Here is a 17,018-nt window from a genome sequence, read left to right as displayed (position 1 = left end):
ATGCATTCACATCCACTCCTGCCCCACAAAACCCAGGCTGATGTGACTGCCAGCATGAAGTCACTGAAAACAACTTAACACCCTCTTCTCGATTTATCTGGTCTTCATCTACCTTCACCCCTGTTAGTTTGAAGGGGGAAAATAGGGCTTGCATGCATCAGTGGGGCAGAGCTGAACACAACAGATCTCCATGGCAATGAAATACAGCCCAGCCGATGAAGGCCTGTTAATAACTGTGAGGCAATGTGCTCGGCAGAAACAGATTTTTCTATCAGACAGCCAGAGATAGCAGCTCATGTTCATACGCAAACGTGCAAGGAATCTGATTCTTGGCCTTGTACAACCCCACTGAATTCAGCCAGAGCTACGCTAACGTGGACCACAGCAAGATACCAGCATTTGGTGTTAGTAGGAAAAATAAATATGCAATATGGAGAGACACTCTGCCCTTAAAAACAAAGTAAGAGTACTCCTAAGACATTCCTCTTTAACTCAGCATTTATTGCCAACCTGCAGGAAAACCCAGCGCTGGTATGAAAGGCAAAGCAACTGCATAATGCATGGATTTGTGCTTACTGTACCATCACCTACTACCCGTGCTTTTACCTTCAACAAGTGCACATTTATACACAAGCTCAGCCTTGTACAAATAACCCTGCTGCATTTGGAAAGGGAGGGAGCTATCATTATCCCAAATTCTCCACTGAGGAAGTCAATCATTTGGCCTTTGTGATTTAGGCTCCTTTCCATTAAAATACAGTTACCAACACTTTCCAGTGTAACGATATTTTATGCATTCGTTAGTATCCTCTAAACTCAACTTTGCTCGTAACAGACTGACAAGTCTTCTGGCCATAATCATGACGAGCTTTGCCTTCATATGTAAGAATACAGTCTCCAAATACACTGAACTTAATAGAACAAGTCTCGGTTTATAAAGTTAAGAGCACGCACCAGGCTTTGCAGGACCAGAGCCCCAGCAAGGAAGAGCTGGGGCCATCAGCAAACTTTTCCAAGTCAAGCAGAAAAACAGCAACTGTCCTGCTTACAGTGTATGCTCTGCCGGAAATGTACAAAAAGCTGTTTATATCAAGCATAAGAAAAATATGCCATGTACAGTTTATAAAAATAACTGTAACAACCTAAGAACAAAGCCAGAAACTGTCCAAGCAGGCTTAACTGGGCAGGGGGTGAGGGGAAGAGAATGGAAGGGGGCAAGAAAGAGTAATTTCATGGGCTATTTTGTAGAGCTGAGCAGCAACAGCCCCATCCTACTGAAGTTTTATTTATGCCCTACAACTTTTCCTGACATTGCAATAGGTGGAATTCAAAACAACTTAGAAGTAAGACTCAAGGCAGGCACTGCAAGCACAAGGCTTTATTTTTTATTATGCAATAGGGCTGTAAAGCTACCAATCACCTGATTTTAATAAACAATCCCCAGTTACATACAAGCATCAGGGCTGACTCTGTGACAGGCTCATCCTTGTTCAGAGTCCTGCTCATCAGAGGGATGGTGATTACCACATAGCTACGACGTTCTGAGTCAATGGTTTCCCGATTGCCAAGGTGTCTGGTAAGCTTAAAGCACATGAGCCCCAAGGCTGCTTGCTTCACTTGAAAAGAAGAGTGGCGCCTTGTATTGCTATTGTTTATACAGATATGGTAATTAAAAATTGCACTGTAATGCATTCAATAATAGTCTTATTGTTCCCATGAATTGAGCTGCTCCAGTTAAACATGATATCACAGCTAAATAATAATCTGCATTTATACTTTTTTTTAAAAAAACTTTTTTTTCTGGGTGTATATGAACTCTGGGCTTCTTCACCATAGATATTTCCAGCACATCTCAAAGCAAACACCCTCCTGCTAAACCAAAAGCTTATTCCACATTCCCGTAGAGCACACTCTCCAATGCCTAAGCGAGCACTGTGCTGACACCGAACCCAGATTCGAGGGTGACACATGAGGATAACCTCTAGTCGATAAAAATGGCAAGACTTTCCACACATTTCTCAGTATCACGGCAGCACATGCGGATACCATTCCACAGGTGTGCTTAATGCAGAGCTGTTTACATTAAATACAACTGAAGGGCATTAGCAGGGCTGGCTGACAGCACTGGAGCAGCAGTCACAGGAAACCAGTAAGGCACATTTCTTAAATGTTTAGAGCCTTAATGAAAAGCAGCAACGAGGAAACACCACAGCTATAAAAGAAGCAAGATTACAGGCTAGCTACCACATTGTACAACATCCCATCTTGTGGCAGGTAACCTAGGGGTTGGATAGAAAGCCCCGTCAGCCTTCCAGCGTCGGGTAGGCCTGTGGAAGTCAGACAACCCCACTTTCCTCACCCTTCAATGCAGCGGGCAGGTGGGGGCTGCCGAGCGCACACCCAGACCGGCTCGGGGCTCGCCTACCTGCTTCAGGAGGAACTTATCCTCCGCGTTGATCTTGAGGGAGACGGCCAGGTGGATGGCGGAGAGCACCACCCCGCTGATGACCGCGGCCCTCATCCGCACTGGCAGCAGCGTGTAGATGCTGTAGATAAAGAAGACGGTCCACCAGATGCCCTCCGAGGCGCTCCTGGGCCACACCAGCAGAACCCCTACCACTTGCACTGCCAGGATCACCAGGATGACAGAGTAGCACGCCAACCACATATGGTCCTGGTGGAAGTCGTTGCGGTTGCACACTATGCAGAGCACCACCATCAGCAGGATGGCCAGAGAGAGCACCACGACGTAGGATACCTCATAGTGGCCATGCGCAGCATGGAAGATCAGCATGACCACGCAGACCAGCACCAGCACGGCCATGAGCATGGTGAGGCTGCTCTGGTTGAGCCGGAAGAAGTAGCGCTGATAGAGGCGCTCCAGTTTCTCCGACTGGAACTTCTTGGACCTGAAGATTTGCAGCAGGCTGCTGCAACAGCTGCCCATGGAGAAGGCCGCCTCGGAGTCCCCCTCGTCCCCGTCCTCCTCCTCCAGCTCCTCAGTCTTGGCCTTGATGCGTTTCTCCTCCAGCCCCAGCTCCACGGACCGGGGCCGTACCTCCCCCTGCTCCCCCAGCTGCCGGGGGCTGGCATTGTTGGGGGCAGCGGGGGAATCACTGCCAGGCGGGTGGCGGGACTGGTGACGTCGGCTGTCGTCACCGTGCTCCTGCCAGGCAGATTTGGACCTAAAGCTCATCATCCTGCAGCCACTCTCCCCACGGCTCCGGCTTGCCTGGGGCTCGTAGTCTTCCTCGCTCCTCCACCTGCTCGACATGCGGGACGCCTTCTTGCCCGAGGACCTGTTGGGCGGCGGTGGGTAGGAGTAGCCATTGGCCCGGGCCTCCGCTTCGCCCCAGGCCGAGCGGTGCTGCTCGGTGCCTGCCCAGGGCGCAGGGCCGCCGAAGCCCGGGGGGCTGACGCTGTTGGACCGGGACATGCCCTGAGGGAAGGGGCAGCGGGCGAGGGGGTAAAGCCAAGCAGGCGCAGGGGGCTCCCCCGCCACAGGGGACGAGCAGCTGGGAGAAGACCCCAAAAGACAGCAGGGGGAGGGGGAGGGGGAGGAGGAAAAGGCAAAACCCGCAAACGTCCCCAAAGTCTCCGGAGCAGCCGGGCGTCCCCCAGAGCCGGGGTCTCCCCGGCGGGGCCCTCAGGGCAGCGCGGCGGTGGCGGGCGCCATCGCCGGCCCCGGTGCTTCCACACCCCCGAGCGAGCTCGGCACCGCCGGGGCCGGGACGCCCCCGCCTCACGGCAGCTCGCCCTCAGCCGAGCCGCAGCGGCCGCAGGGGCTCCGGGCGCCGCGGGGGAGCCGCATCGCAGCGCGCCGCGCCGGCCCGGCACCCGCCGCTCGGGGCCGGGCGCGGGGCGGGCGGGCGGCGACACCGGCCGCCCCGCGGGGAGGCGGGCGGCTTCGCCGCGGGCCGGTCGGCGGGAAGGGCACGGAGGCTCAGGCTCGTAGGGCCGCGGCAGCCGGCGGCGGCGGGAGCATCCCCTGCCGAGGGGGCCCTGGGCGCGGCGGGGGGGCTGCCCGGGGCGGGCCGGGCTGCGGCGGCGGCGCCCCTGCCTCGCCTCGCCTCCCAGCGGCGGAGCCCCGGCGGCAAGGCAGAGCCGGCGGCACCCGCACTGCTCATGCACACGGCCGCCGCCGGTCCCGCTTCGCCGCGGTGCCTTCGGGCGGCGGGAGCCCCTCTCCCACGGGCACCGGGGAAGGGGAGAAACGAGCAAATCTGAAGGGAAAGGAAAAAAAAAAGCAAGGAGGCGGGGGCTCGGCGCTCCCTCCCCCGCGCTGTCAGAGCAGCGGCGGCGTCGGCGCGGGGCTACGGGCGGCAGCGGCCCCGCGCGCGTCTCTGCCAGGAACGGCGGCAGCGGCCCGCCCCAGCCCCGCGCCTCTTTGTACTCCCCATTCAATCGGGCGCCGGCCGCGCCGGCCCCCGCCACCGCCCCCCGCCGGCCCCCATTGGCGCGCCCCCCGCCGCCGCCCGCCGCCATTGGTCGCCGCCGCCAGCCGGCCCGCCAATGCGCGCGGCCAAGGGGCGGGCCGCCGCGGAGCGGCCGTTAACTCCTTCGGCGCTCCGCGCGTCGCGAAGGCTGTTGGCGCCTCCCGAGGGCGCTCCCTGAGGTGCCCTCCAAGGGACAGCCCCTACTGCCGGTCCCGCCCGCCCGAGAGCGGCGAGGTTTTGCCAGTCCCCGCTGTAACGGGAGGCAGACGGGGTTATCTTGGTGTTCTGCCTCATCTTCAAGGCTGGGAGCTCTTGTGTGGTAGCTTTCCCTGGAGGAAGGGGGGAAAGGGGGACTGCTTCCTGCTCGAGGCGACAGAGACGTCGACACCAAGCACCGGTGGCCAAAACACTGGTGAATAGAGGAAGGTGAAGCCCCAAAAAAACCTCTCCCAACCTCGATACCTATTACTGGACCTACTACTAACACAGCAATTAAGGCTTTGGGTTTGGTTTTTTTTTTTTTCAACCACCTAAGCTACAGCCCACGTTTTCATCTGACGGTGTTGTGGCACAGTCTTACTGGAGGATATATTCTCTAACCTGGTTAGCCAGACTGGTCAGGGGGCACGGGGAGGATACCACAGCTGTTCCCAACACGTTCCAAACACCAGACTCTTCTACAATGTTCTCTTAGGTGATCCCCTCTTTCTGCAGGTGTGTTAGCCAATTAATGATTTACAGTGTTTTGAAGGTAAGCATCATATGTACTACGAATAATATTATCGCTTGATGTTCTGTATCACATTTTATTAAAAATAAACTGTCAAATCAGATAACTGCTTAGCTTAAGTAGCTGAAACTGATAATTGTCTATGTGTTTGTCCAAACGTCTAAAATCCCTGCTGACAAGTAGCCCTTAGTAGTAGTAGTGCTGAAGCTGTGGTTATCAAGGGACAGAGATAAGGCAAGGTTTGTAGAGAGGTAGCATTGGTGGATACAGTTGGAAAAAACAGATAACCTTCCAAACACAAGCCCTTCACATGTCCTTTACACTTGCAAGTAACTCCACAAACTACAGCAATTTAGGCCTTTCTGCATTTCAGTGAAGGTTTGTAAAAGCATATGCTGAATTTTCAGCAGCTGCTTCCACAGAGCATCTTTTACTTAGCAGGAATACACCGTTAAAGATTTTCACTAAAAAAATGCATGCAACTATAGTGGTGCTCACTTATGTGGCATTTTCCTGTCAGATGCAACATACTGCAGCTGATGAAGACTGCATTCACAGTTCCCCTTCCCTGAGGAGACATTTTTATATATAAATACTACTGTCTTTCAGATGGAATTTATCTTTTCTTGGGATATTATACAACGCTGTCACTATCCATATACTAGAGTAGAACAAAACTCAAAAATTCCGTGGCTGGTTACTCTGGCTGCACAGTGCCTGAACTCTAGGGATAAAGACAGTGAAATGATTCTTCAGTGAGTTGTAAATTGGGACAGGTCTTTTTGTTTTGTGTACAAAGTCCCATTTTGGAGTTCTCTCAAAGCCAGCAGAAAAAGATCTCGCTTTTTCACAAAAATGTGCAACTGTAAAACCAAGTAAAGGGAGAAAGATGACCCGCAACAACTTCATGTTTAAAACTAATTCTGCTTGACAGAAAATGACTAAGTAGGTACATATAAGAACCAGGCACATTCCGGATCCAATATCAACATCTTAGTACATTTAGTTCTGGATATCAACAAAGTATTGCTCAGGTAATGGGCCAAATAATTTTAAGGTTTTTATGTTTCACCACTGGGACTAAGTCAGGTCTTATTTAGCTTTTGCATCATGATAGCCTCTGGAAGCCTGAATCCAAGGCAGGATTCCACTGTACAGTAAGCTATAGCCCCTTTTCCAGACAGTTTATGTATACAGGTACCAGAAACCGGTAGTTTCAATTCTAGAGTATCATATGGTTTCTTTTCACTATGTCATTTTGTTTGACATATGAATAGTTTTGCTTTTTTAATGTTACAATAATTGATGCTAAAGCTGAAGACATCAAAGTTGTTTTTTTAAAAAAATTCCTTAGCCAGAGGGGAAAAAAGCTTTGTCCTTGCTAGAGGGGAAAAGAAGTCTTCAACCGAAAGTTTGTAACTTTAAAAACAGGTAGGTAAATATGAGGTGGCAAGTTTAAAGAAAGGTAAAGGAACAGTTATAAGAGATTCTGTAAGAAATCTGTAACTTGTGAAAACAACAAGGATGCTGTATTAGAAGCAAAGAGTAGTGCCAAATAATCAGGCACTTCACGCAATGAGGACATATAGGGCTATGACAAAGAAAATGTAAGATTCCACACAGATACTAAAAATCTTAAAACTAATGCCTACTCTTAGGTGATCATATTACTGGATCTTGTATCTTGGAACTGTAGTAGAAGAAAGGTAACTAGTAGGATATTGTAATATTAAGGACATAGATTATAATACGGACAGCTTACCTACAGCTTTCAATCTAACATGTAGTTTCTTCAAGCCCTGGCTCTTGTTTCTAATTCAGGAATCTGATTATAAATGGCAGATAAAGAACTATGTTTGTCTCACCCAAAAGAGTTACGCAAGAAAGCAAAACAAGAACATATCCTGGGTGGCAGCTGTAAAGTCATTTAAAAATGTCTAACATTTATTATAAGAACATTCAGGCAATTATTCTCTGTTAATAAATTACACATAGATAGCAGTTACCTTCTCCTTTCATAACTTAGTTCAGTCAATTTCTGAAGAAGGACTGTAAATGTGAGGAGCTTCTGTATCTCAGTCCCAACATGGCTATTGACAAACTATGACCTTAGTCAATACAAGTATTCTTTATATTCTAATCTGTAAAATGAGAATATTTACTTGCTCTGTTCATAGAGATCAACACACACAAATATCACAAGACCATGTAGTGCCAAAACAGAGAAACTTACTATTCCTTATCCAGAAAGGCTAATGTTCCACCTTCCACTCTAGCCTAGCCTTCACAAATTCTATTCACCCAATCATAAAAGCTATTACTTTTTTGAGGGGGACAAAATTCCATTAGGTACCTTCAATCATAATTTAAGCAAATCTGGATTCAAATTGAACCCTGCCTCTTTGGGCTTCTCTCTTTTTGAAAAAGTATTTCTCTGGTTAAAATAATACCTAAATGGAAGTAGAGACATGGAAGATTTAGAAAACCCTAGTACAAAATTACTAGAATGATATCAACTCTACAAGATCCTTCAGGAAGCCATGAGAGAAACAAGTATAGTCAGAGAGCTAAGTAAACCACAGATCTGAAGTTCTTCAACATACAAACAGTTCACACAAATTCTGATTTCAGATGTAGCCTTATAAATCTGTATCAAAACATTTTTTACTTTATCATTATTACAACAGGTGCAGTAGACAAACATTAGCATCCTTTCTTTGCATTATTTACTTAAAATGGGGAATAATATCTAGATAGTGACCTCAGAACACACATCACACATTTCACTTTTCATGGCCTTCATGCACGTATTCAATCCAGAACTCTAAAATATCTATGCTCCCTAAACTACTGAAGCTTTTATGAAACAGGTTCTTGGTCCTTTCACCCACTATCTTTGCATAGTCCAAAGCAGCCCTCTGAAACCCAGAGCTAATAAAAGAATCCAACTTGGAGGCATGAAATACTGAAACTGAACAAGCTGCTGTTATATATTCTCTTGCCCCTGCCCCCCCCCCAACCCCAATCTGATGATTCAAAAGGAATAAAACCAAAATTGAGTAGAAAACTGTGAAAACACAAAACCACAGCCATTTAAAAAATAAACAAAAAGCCCAACACAAAACAACCTGACTCATCACTGACTTTTAGGTTTTTTAGATGTACATAGAAGCCTAGCAGGACAAGGTGCTTATTGAATCAAGTTTATCAGCTTTTTGCACAGCAGCATCCACAACATTTCACCCCAAATGCAGAACTAAAAATATTTGCATTCCTATGCTGTTTAGGACAAGCTAGAGCTGGGATGCACATATGCAATACAGGAGGATTGTATCATAAAATTCACCAGAACACAAATAATTCATGTGGTCATTCACAGGGATTTCACATAATCCTGACATTAAGAAAAAAGTAGCCAAGGATTCCAGTTCTTTACAAAGATTGTGAACACAGCAACTCATTTGTTAACTGTAGCCCATATATACCTACTTAGCATTCAGCCTTGCTGGTTTACCTATGGATAACATCGAAGCTATGTTAGCACGACTGAAATATTTGTCCCGAGTGGACTCCTGTAGCCTGTATGAAGCTCAGAGCAGAACAATTATGCTTTTGGCACATAAGCTATGCAGTTTTAAGCTAGTTTATCAAATACCTTTACACAAGCTGTAGTGAGGCTCAGTCTTAAGTCCCACTTACAAAATCACTATACTTATCTGCAGTACAAGCACAAATAGTTAAGGGGCACCAGCAGTTAAAGGTCACACATGCCTAAAATGGAAGTGTGTGATAGGCCTTGTCATTATAGCACTAAGCACACCAGCAACTCATCAACTTCCACTACCAGGAAGCCTAGCTTCAGTACACCTGGAAATGGGGCCCAGAGTCAGGTGGTTTTGCCCATCAAATTTACCCTGAAAAAACCAGACTGATACTGTCCTAATTATGTAAGGAACCACAAGAGGGTGCGTGGAAAAGTGTTACTCTGTGCACAAAACTAGCAAAACCTAGTCTCAAATGTCTTCATCTTACTTTCTGTGTCCACCCCCCTCCTTATTTACTCCTTATTTACTGTAGATGGTCTGGAGCTAAGCACAGACACAAGTTGTAGGAATTTCTGAGACTTGTACCCTTCTTTCAAATCTGGCTAGTACTTTTTAGTGACTGTAGTCCCAGTCAGGAACAGGTAAATGGGCCAGAAAAAAAAAAATTACTGCCTACCCTGTTTTCATGAGAAAGCCAGGCTTGAATAAAAATATACAAAACCAGACAATTTTTTTTTATTTAAAAAAGTTATTCTGAATTACACAGCTTCAATGGGCAGATAACAATACATTGTACAGTACATTTATTCTTAAGAATTTATATAATAGGACTCCAATGATAGTTTATTTTGCAAACAAGTATCAGTTTAAAACATGTAACTGAGAATAACTAAATCATATGATTTTTAACACCAGTGGTATGTAGTAGTTTTACATCTTTCCACCAGCAATTTATTTCTTCAAAATCTGTCAAGCTATGGCCTGATCTGCAGTCATGTATCACCAGGAACCTGGAGCACACTGGCCCACGAATGCTTATGTCTGCCTCAGTTTGTACGCACCTGTGTGCCTAGAGCAGATTTCCACATATCCTTTGATCTGACAATACTTTTTGAAGAATAGTTCAACAGTTTACTTCTGGTAGGGCTTTGACAGTATCAACTGTTAATTTCCAGTCTCGCTAAGTAAACTACACAGCAATGTCTTACTTTAAATTTCACATCCATTTTCTTGCTGATGCAAGAAAGCTTTTTCCACTGTTACAGTTTGCTAACTTCAGAATAGTTTAAGTGCTTTGTTTACGTAATTTAAATTGCACCAAAAAGCTGAGTAAGGAAACACATTTAATGCTCCGAACAGTAACTTTCCCAGAAATTGTTTATACACAGGAGCAGAGGACTAAAACAGAGCACCCAAGCCAGTGCATCCGGTTCCCCATAATCATGTAATAAATACCTGGTGGAGAATGAAAGGGACTTCATGTCATCAGCACACCAGACAAAACATTGCAGCATTTCCATTAAGTGCTGTTATTCTGCCTTAAAAAACCCAAACAAATAACAAACCAAACCCAAACAACACCACCCCCCCCCCCAATCCCCCGAGAAAAGGAAAAAAGGAAGAAAGTTTCATGTTTTGTCAACTCCCAAATATTCCTTGGGAAGCACAACGGTAGCTCTGTATCCTCCAGTACCTCCCCTCTTTTTCCACCTCATCTTTTTATTGACTGTCATTTAGTAGAGAAGACCAGCACTCAGTATCTTTTTCTTATCCAGTAAGTGAAGAGATTGTATTTTACCTGAAGAAACCTTTAACTAAAAGGCAAACTGATTTCATAAAAGCAACCTAGCGTTAGGCTGACTGGAAGGCCCCCCCACTTCCTATATCGTCTCCACAACTGAATTTTTTTGTAGGCGTGCTAGGTGCAGAAGAAACAAAGAACAAACAAACTTAAAACTAATTTTAAAGAAGATACCTGAAATGCCTATATATATATATATATATATTCTTCAGATTATCACTCACTGTTTTTAGAGTGAGACTAACCCACTGTAGCGCCTGAGAGGCTGAATGTAGATTACACAGCAAACATTATTCTGCAAATTCAAGTGTTCAAACTAGAAAATGTCAGTATTAAAGTTTTTAACATACACTTGTTGTAAGTGATATTTATATATGGTTACTATAATATTTAACAGTGCCTAAATGACAGCTACAGATGGTTTGCAGAAGATTGTACAGACTGTCTGAAGCAGGTGTCAAAAAGACAGGACAAAATGCAATTCAGTGTTCACAATTCAGCTGAACAAGCCTCTGCAAAAACTTCCACTAATGAATTTCCGGATAACAACATCCTCATGTAGTTATGTAAAATTTCTATGTACAAACTATACGGAATGAGTTTAATGTACAGAGAGGCAGTTTGTTGTGACACAGAGTTTGTCCAAGTATAACTAGACATGGAAGTGTTTCTAAATAGTGTGAATTACGCTTTTATAGTGGAAGATTGAAATGATAGAAATCTACTTAAAACACTAGAAAAATTAAGATATAATATTGACAGTAACATCTCTTTCCCTAGTATTAGCACATTATCAATGTCAGCACATCAAAGAGAAAAACACATCTCTGACAATACTAATGCCCAGCTAATTTGTGAAGACACAAAAAGGGCTTTAGGATCTTTCACATCTGTGAAGGAAAGTATTATTCTGGAAATCAGTGACCAACAGTATTAAGAGAGCTTTATATTTTCCATCCACATTTTTAATTCCAGCTGCTTCAAGGTAGCCTTCAGAAACCACCACAGAAGCTGTATTAATTCTCTCTACAATATTATAAGTCTTCTGACAAGTGTGGAAGAGTATTTGTTTAGGAGATGGGAAGCAGAATTTAAAAGCCACTTGATATTGAACGGAAGTTCCAGGCAGTCGGGTGGCTTGAGTCAGTCAATCCCAACTCTAGAAATGCTCAGTCCCTACCAAATGAAACTGAATCACACCTTTTTGTTTTATACTCAGCACACCAGCACAGATCCTTCCTCGAGTCTTACATGAAGAACTGCCAATGCTTTATTTAAGATGAGCCTTAAATACTGTTGTGAAATGAATTTGCTTACAAACACAGAATCCTTATGCTTTTCAGACTTTTTAATATTACCCTAGGTAACTAAAATTGCTCGCACACATACTGTTTTCAAAATGCAAAGAGGAAACACAAATAACCAGTAACAGTTATTCTAAGGCACAAACGGAGCTCAGCACCACTCTTCACGGTGTAACATTTCAAAGATAAGTTTTTAATTACACAGTAGTGCTAAGTCACAGCTATCATGCACAGGACATGTGCTGATGCTCGGCATGACAACATTATTTCATCCTTTCTGCAATCAAACAAAAACATCACTGTAGTTGTGCAATCTTATGACAAGCATATGCCTAGAATAATAGCACTCACTCCGCAACTACTACTCAGTTCCTGTTAGAGAATTATAACTTGTTATTTATGAGCATTAATGGCATCTAGACACAGTATTTAAATCTCTCAGGAAGTGTTAAAAATGCTAAGAATGTTGCCGTGGTAGCAGACATATTATATTCAGTAAATGAACTCTGAAGTATTCTGTTGCATTAGTTAAGCATTCCACTATATTTATAATACTCAAACGATTTTGTTTTTGTAGAGTACCATCTAGAGTACAGATAACAACAGGAGAACAAAGATCTCATATACTATTGAGGATCCTTCAGGAAGTTGTAAGTTTGAATGTTAACATAGTCAGTTAACACATTGTTATGAATACCTCTTAAAAAAAGTGAAAAGCAGAGCATTCATAAAAATATCAAATTGCTTAATTCTTCTGTTTGAGCTCAAAGGTTTTGTATGCCAAAAGAATCTTGTAAATTGCAAGGTACATATTATATACAAATGAATAATACAGCCCTAATTCACATTTATAAAGTATCTGCTTTTGTTCCTTAAACAGTAACAATACAACATATTTTGTTCAGAATTATTTTATTTGGATTATAGCAATTAGTATCACTGATCAGTAGGCCAAATCCAGGCAGAGAGCACAGAATCATTTCACAAGGCAACAACACGGACTAGTGTTTTAGCATACAAACCATTTCACTGCATTATCAAGTAGAAATATCTTCCAAACATGCATAAAAATTCTATGCTTAATCTTTCAGAGCTCCAGGTAATTACCAGATTCCTAAATATACAAAAAATACATTTAACTTATAATAATCTTAGTGAATCAGACTTATAAAATTACAATTTTATTCTTCACAACATAGAAAAAAATACAAAAATGACTGTATATATTTTTCACCCAAATTTCACTGACATAAATATACATCAAAATGTATGATTTGATGTATACTCATGAAAATTTTAAGCTGAAAGATAGGTTTTAAGATGACACTGCAGACTGGTCCACACAAATGCCAACCTTTCCACTGACAAATAAAAAAAAAATTGATAGAAACATCACATTGTGAAAAATTACAATTTACCTGCACTGTAACCTGCATCTTACTGTAATTTACAATATGAACATTTCTGCAATTCCAGCTGTAAACTATACACTGGTTAAGAACCTTGGTCTTTTAGAGGGTAATGACTGACTCGGACAAAGCTGGCATGGTAGAACATAAAGTATTGTCGACTGAACCAGTGCACACAACACAAAGACTACCAAAGCAGGAAACATGTCTGCTGCAGAAGTTTGGTGATGCTGATGGAAAAAATGCAAGCCAAGTAAATAGTCTGTGGGAAAAAACCCAACCCTCTAGATTTGTGACAAAGAGTGCTAATCAAAGCTTCTATTATGAAGTTCACATAAACCACATTACATTTTCAGTGACAGATGAGGGGAAATCTATTCTTATTTCATGAGGAGGAAAACACCCATACATGTGACCAAAGTCAGTATTAGGGAAAAACCCAAATAGTAGTAGGGCATCGCACTACAGTTCTTACTCAAGATCACTTTCCAGTGGTTTCTATGGAAGCTAAACTTGAAAAAGCACTGCAAGCTGAAGTGCTAGAATTCTTGTACATACTAACTGCATGTTCATACTTCAGAATGTAATTTTTAAATCAACTTTGCTGATAAGATTTCTTACTATCAAAGCAATTTATTTTTCTTTTAAAAGGAAAAGTAATGCCGTTTTCTTGTAAAAGGCTGTAGTTTATTTGCATTTGTGTGGTAAATTTATATTTTCAATTAAAGTAAATGCTCCATAATGAAGCTTATTGAGTAAAGACATTGGTTGTACAAGCCTTTTCCCTACCGGCAGCGCTCTCTGCTTTTCCATAGTGCCAATGCTATCTAATACAGATCTGTACTACATCTTTCTCATCGACAGAGCTATGAGTTTGTTTCATATAGGAATATTACACAGCCATTTTTTTCTTCAAATTGGACCAACAAATTTGAAACCAAATCTTTTATTTGGGCACAGAAATCAAATCAAGAAAAGTTCAGGAGCTGAGCGTTGACAATATCCAGTAACCTGAGTACATCAGGAAATCAGATCTTTTAGATGACATTCTTCAGAAATACTGACACTAGCTCCTTTGATAGCAAGTCTAAGCAAAAGGACGTTTTGTTCAGAGGTGGAAGTTTACACTTTTGTACAATGAGTTCAGTATAATGCAACATTTCTCAGATCACTGCAACAAAGCACCAAGCAACCTAATGGAGAAATGAATTGAAATTATTGCATCTTTGAATGCAAAACCACTTTGAGGTTGTATATGGCCATAGCGGTTTTGATTACAGCCAGTAACTGTCTCCAAAAGGTTTAAAATAGAAGCAAAGATCATTTTTGTCTCTTACCTTCTCCCTGCTCACAATAGTCCTGTTTGTGTTGAACAGGAAAGATGTTATATGTGTTACTGAGCACTAGGAAAATTCAGTCAGACTTTTTGATGAAGCCAAAGGAAATTACTGAAGAATGCAAAGGGTTTTTTTAAATATAGCTCTGACAAACATAAACCAAAATAATTGTAAATCCAGCTCTCCCCAAGTGCTAGAACAGAGAGCCTGTGCCCTTAGTACTTACTGGCTATGTTTAGGGAGAGCTGCAATGTGTCAAGCACAAGTAACCGGGACACGGATATGGGCCACGGCCAGGGGGAGGTGCTGGCAGGCACAGCACAAGACTAGTATTGCAGGTACCATGGTAGTGGTCACACCTCATTTGTGCGCTAAAGCATGATGTTACAAGAGGGAAGCCAGAGAAGTCCTTGTGTTGTTGTCTAGTGGCTCTGACTGGGTGAAGGCAGGACTATTCGACTATCAATTCCTAACAGAGCAAAGACCAGAAGCTACATTTCCTTTTGCCTTTGCTTGGATATCTGTTAATTTCCCTGCTCCCTTTGTCCCTTCCGTGTGTCCCCTCTACCCCCAATCAACAGTGTGTTCATAACCTGGGGCACTGCTCACACAGCATTAGTGCATTCCGCCTTCCCACAAGGTTCTCTCAGTTCTTTCATTTTCTGTTTTACCTTCCCAAGGGAAGGCTTAGCCTGAGAACCCAGAGAAAGCACCTAGGAAAATTTAACTTTCTATGGTCTTCTGCTCTTTCAAAAGAGCAGATGAGGGAAGGCTTGTCCAATCTGCAAAAGCAGCATGTAACACATGAGATAATCTGCTTTCAAAGAAGCAGCTTATAACTTTGCAACATTTCAGAAGCGGAGTGCCTGGAACTGCCTGCTTGGATGTGCCAGAGTGATACGGATTAGCCACTTGAGAAAAGTTAGGTTGAGGAAAAAGGCCCTCAAATGATTCCACAGTAGACCAGATAGTCCTCAACACTGAAAGATGAGTACCACTGAGATAGTGGACAGTGATTAGAGATGATAATTTAAAGTAAAAAAAGGGAGAACTGCACCTGTTTCTGGGTGACCTGCCTCCTTATATTGTTTAGATTCATTACTGATATCACTAGAAATATTACAGTTAGTATTATTTTTTTTTTAAATAGTTAAAAAATTATCCAGGAATGCAGTACTTCAAGGAGTTTTAATGTTTCAGATAAGCATTATAGCCTCTGAATTAACATTAGGATTTGAGTAATCAGCTTAAACAAGATCTTCAGAGAACACACTCTGGTCAAACACCCTACTGTTTAAATTCCCAAAGAACCACATTCTCCTCATTTCCCATAATTGGTTTCCTTTCTTGTTCCCATCACCTTTTAAATACACAACCTCCCTCTCTAAATTCAAACACTTTGCCTGGATCACATTGTCCACTGGAGTCTCTAACAAAATCCTAAAGTATTCCAGAGCATATTGTTTGCTTTCACAGCAATACATACAGTTTCTGGCATGCAGTCAAGCACTTAAAAAAAGAGGTATCAGTAATATAATCCCAATTCAAGCATTTAGTGGGTACAACTTCATCAGTCACACTGCAACCTTCAGGCATTTACTAATAAATGAAAACCATTTAGACATCATTTAATGAAAAGGAAAAGGCTAACTGGCAAGCTGTATAAAGTTTAAAAGTTTTCTGAAGCACTGCAAGCTGAAAATTATTTCAATGTTTTACATTGTGGAATTTCAGTGAAATCAGACTTATTGGTTATTCTTGCTTAATTATTAGTCTTTTACCTCTGACTTATTTTATCCTGGTATATTCTTTATAAATGTGCTGGGTATTGAAAATCTGCAGCATTGTGATGTTTGAAAAGTTCTGAAAAAGGGTTGGAATTACTCCGACTTCTTGTGTTCTTCAGTGTGGGAGAGTACCTTTCGCCTCTGATGTAGCATATGAAAATACAGCTGAGGAAAGACTGAAGAGAAAACAAACTTAGGTAAATAAAGTATGAAGTGAGGCTTACATGTCAATGTAAGATGCACAGTCACGTGCTCAAGGTCACGAATTCTCTATTAAAAGAAAACATGCTTATCTGCTTTCTGCTCAAGTCATCTATTGCCTTTTATTCTTTAAAGATAATAAGTGATATTGTCCTTAGGCTTCAGGTACTATTTATTTTTTGCTAGAGCAATCACATTTTTAATTAAATGCAAAATGCCTTATTTAACTCTGCATATACAAGCAGGATAACAAAAGTTTCCTGAACTGCACACACATAATAGAAAGAAAATACATTGCAGGGAGGAAAAAGTCCTTCTGAAAGAATGAAATTTCCAGATTTGTTTAATTTCTTATAATTCTAGTGTCACTTTTTCAGGATCTAAGGAACTTTATAAAAACTGATGCCACTTTCATCTCTTCTCTCTTTATCCTCCATGCAAAGCTTTTTCTCCTCCTATTTCTAAGAC

General features: G+C 42.7%; 2 protein-coding genes across 2 annotated transcripts in view; both read right to left on the bottom strand.

Annotated features, from left to right (window-relative positions):
- The window catches only part of ADCY5 (adenylate cyclase 5), a 220,975-nt gene extending 217,538 nt beyond the window's left edge, over nucleotides 1-3,437 (bottom strand). Inside the window, exon 1 of the mRNA XM_072875014.1 lies at nucleotides 2,426-3,437. Within this exon, the coding sequence (XP_072731115.1) occupies nucleotides 2,426-3,436 (1,011 nt within the window). The 5' untranslated portion in view covers nucleotide 3,437. The remainder of the gene's footprint in view (nucleotides 1-2,425) is intronic.
- A 6,090-nt stretch (nucleotides 3,438-9,527) lies between these two features.
- HACD2 (3-hydroxyacyl-CoA dehydratase 2) overlaps nucleotides 9,528-17,018 on the bottom strand; it is a 28,498-nt gene continuing 21,007 nt past the window's right edge. Inside the window, exon 7 of the mRNA XM_072873966.1 lies at nucleotides 9,528-16,525. Coding sequence (XP_072730067.1) covers nucleotides 16,443-16,525 — 83 coding nt within the window. The 3' untranslated portion in view covers nucleotides 9,528-16,442. The remainder of the gene's footprint in view (nucleotides 16,526-17,018) is intronic.

This window comes from Ciconia boyciana, chromosome 10, assembly GCF_034638445.1.
Source record: "Ciconia boyciana chromosome 10, ASM3463844v1, whole genome shotgun sequence".
NCBI classification, from domain to species: Eukaryota; Metazoa; Chordata; class Aves; order Ciconiiformes; family Ciconiidae; genus Ciconia; species Ciconia boyciana.
This window is presented reverse-complemented; position numbering and strand designations above follow the sequence as displayed.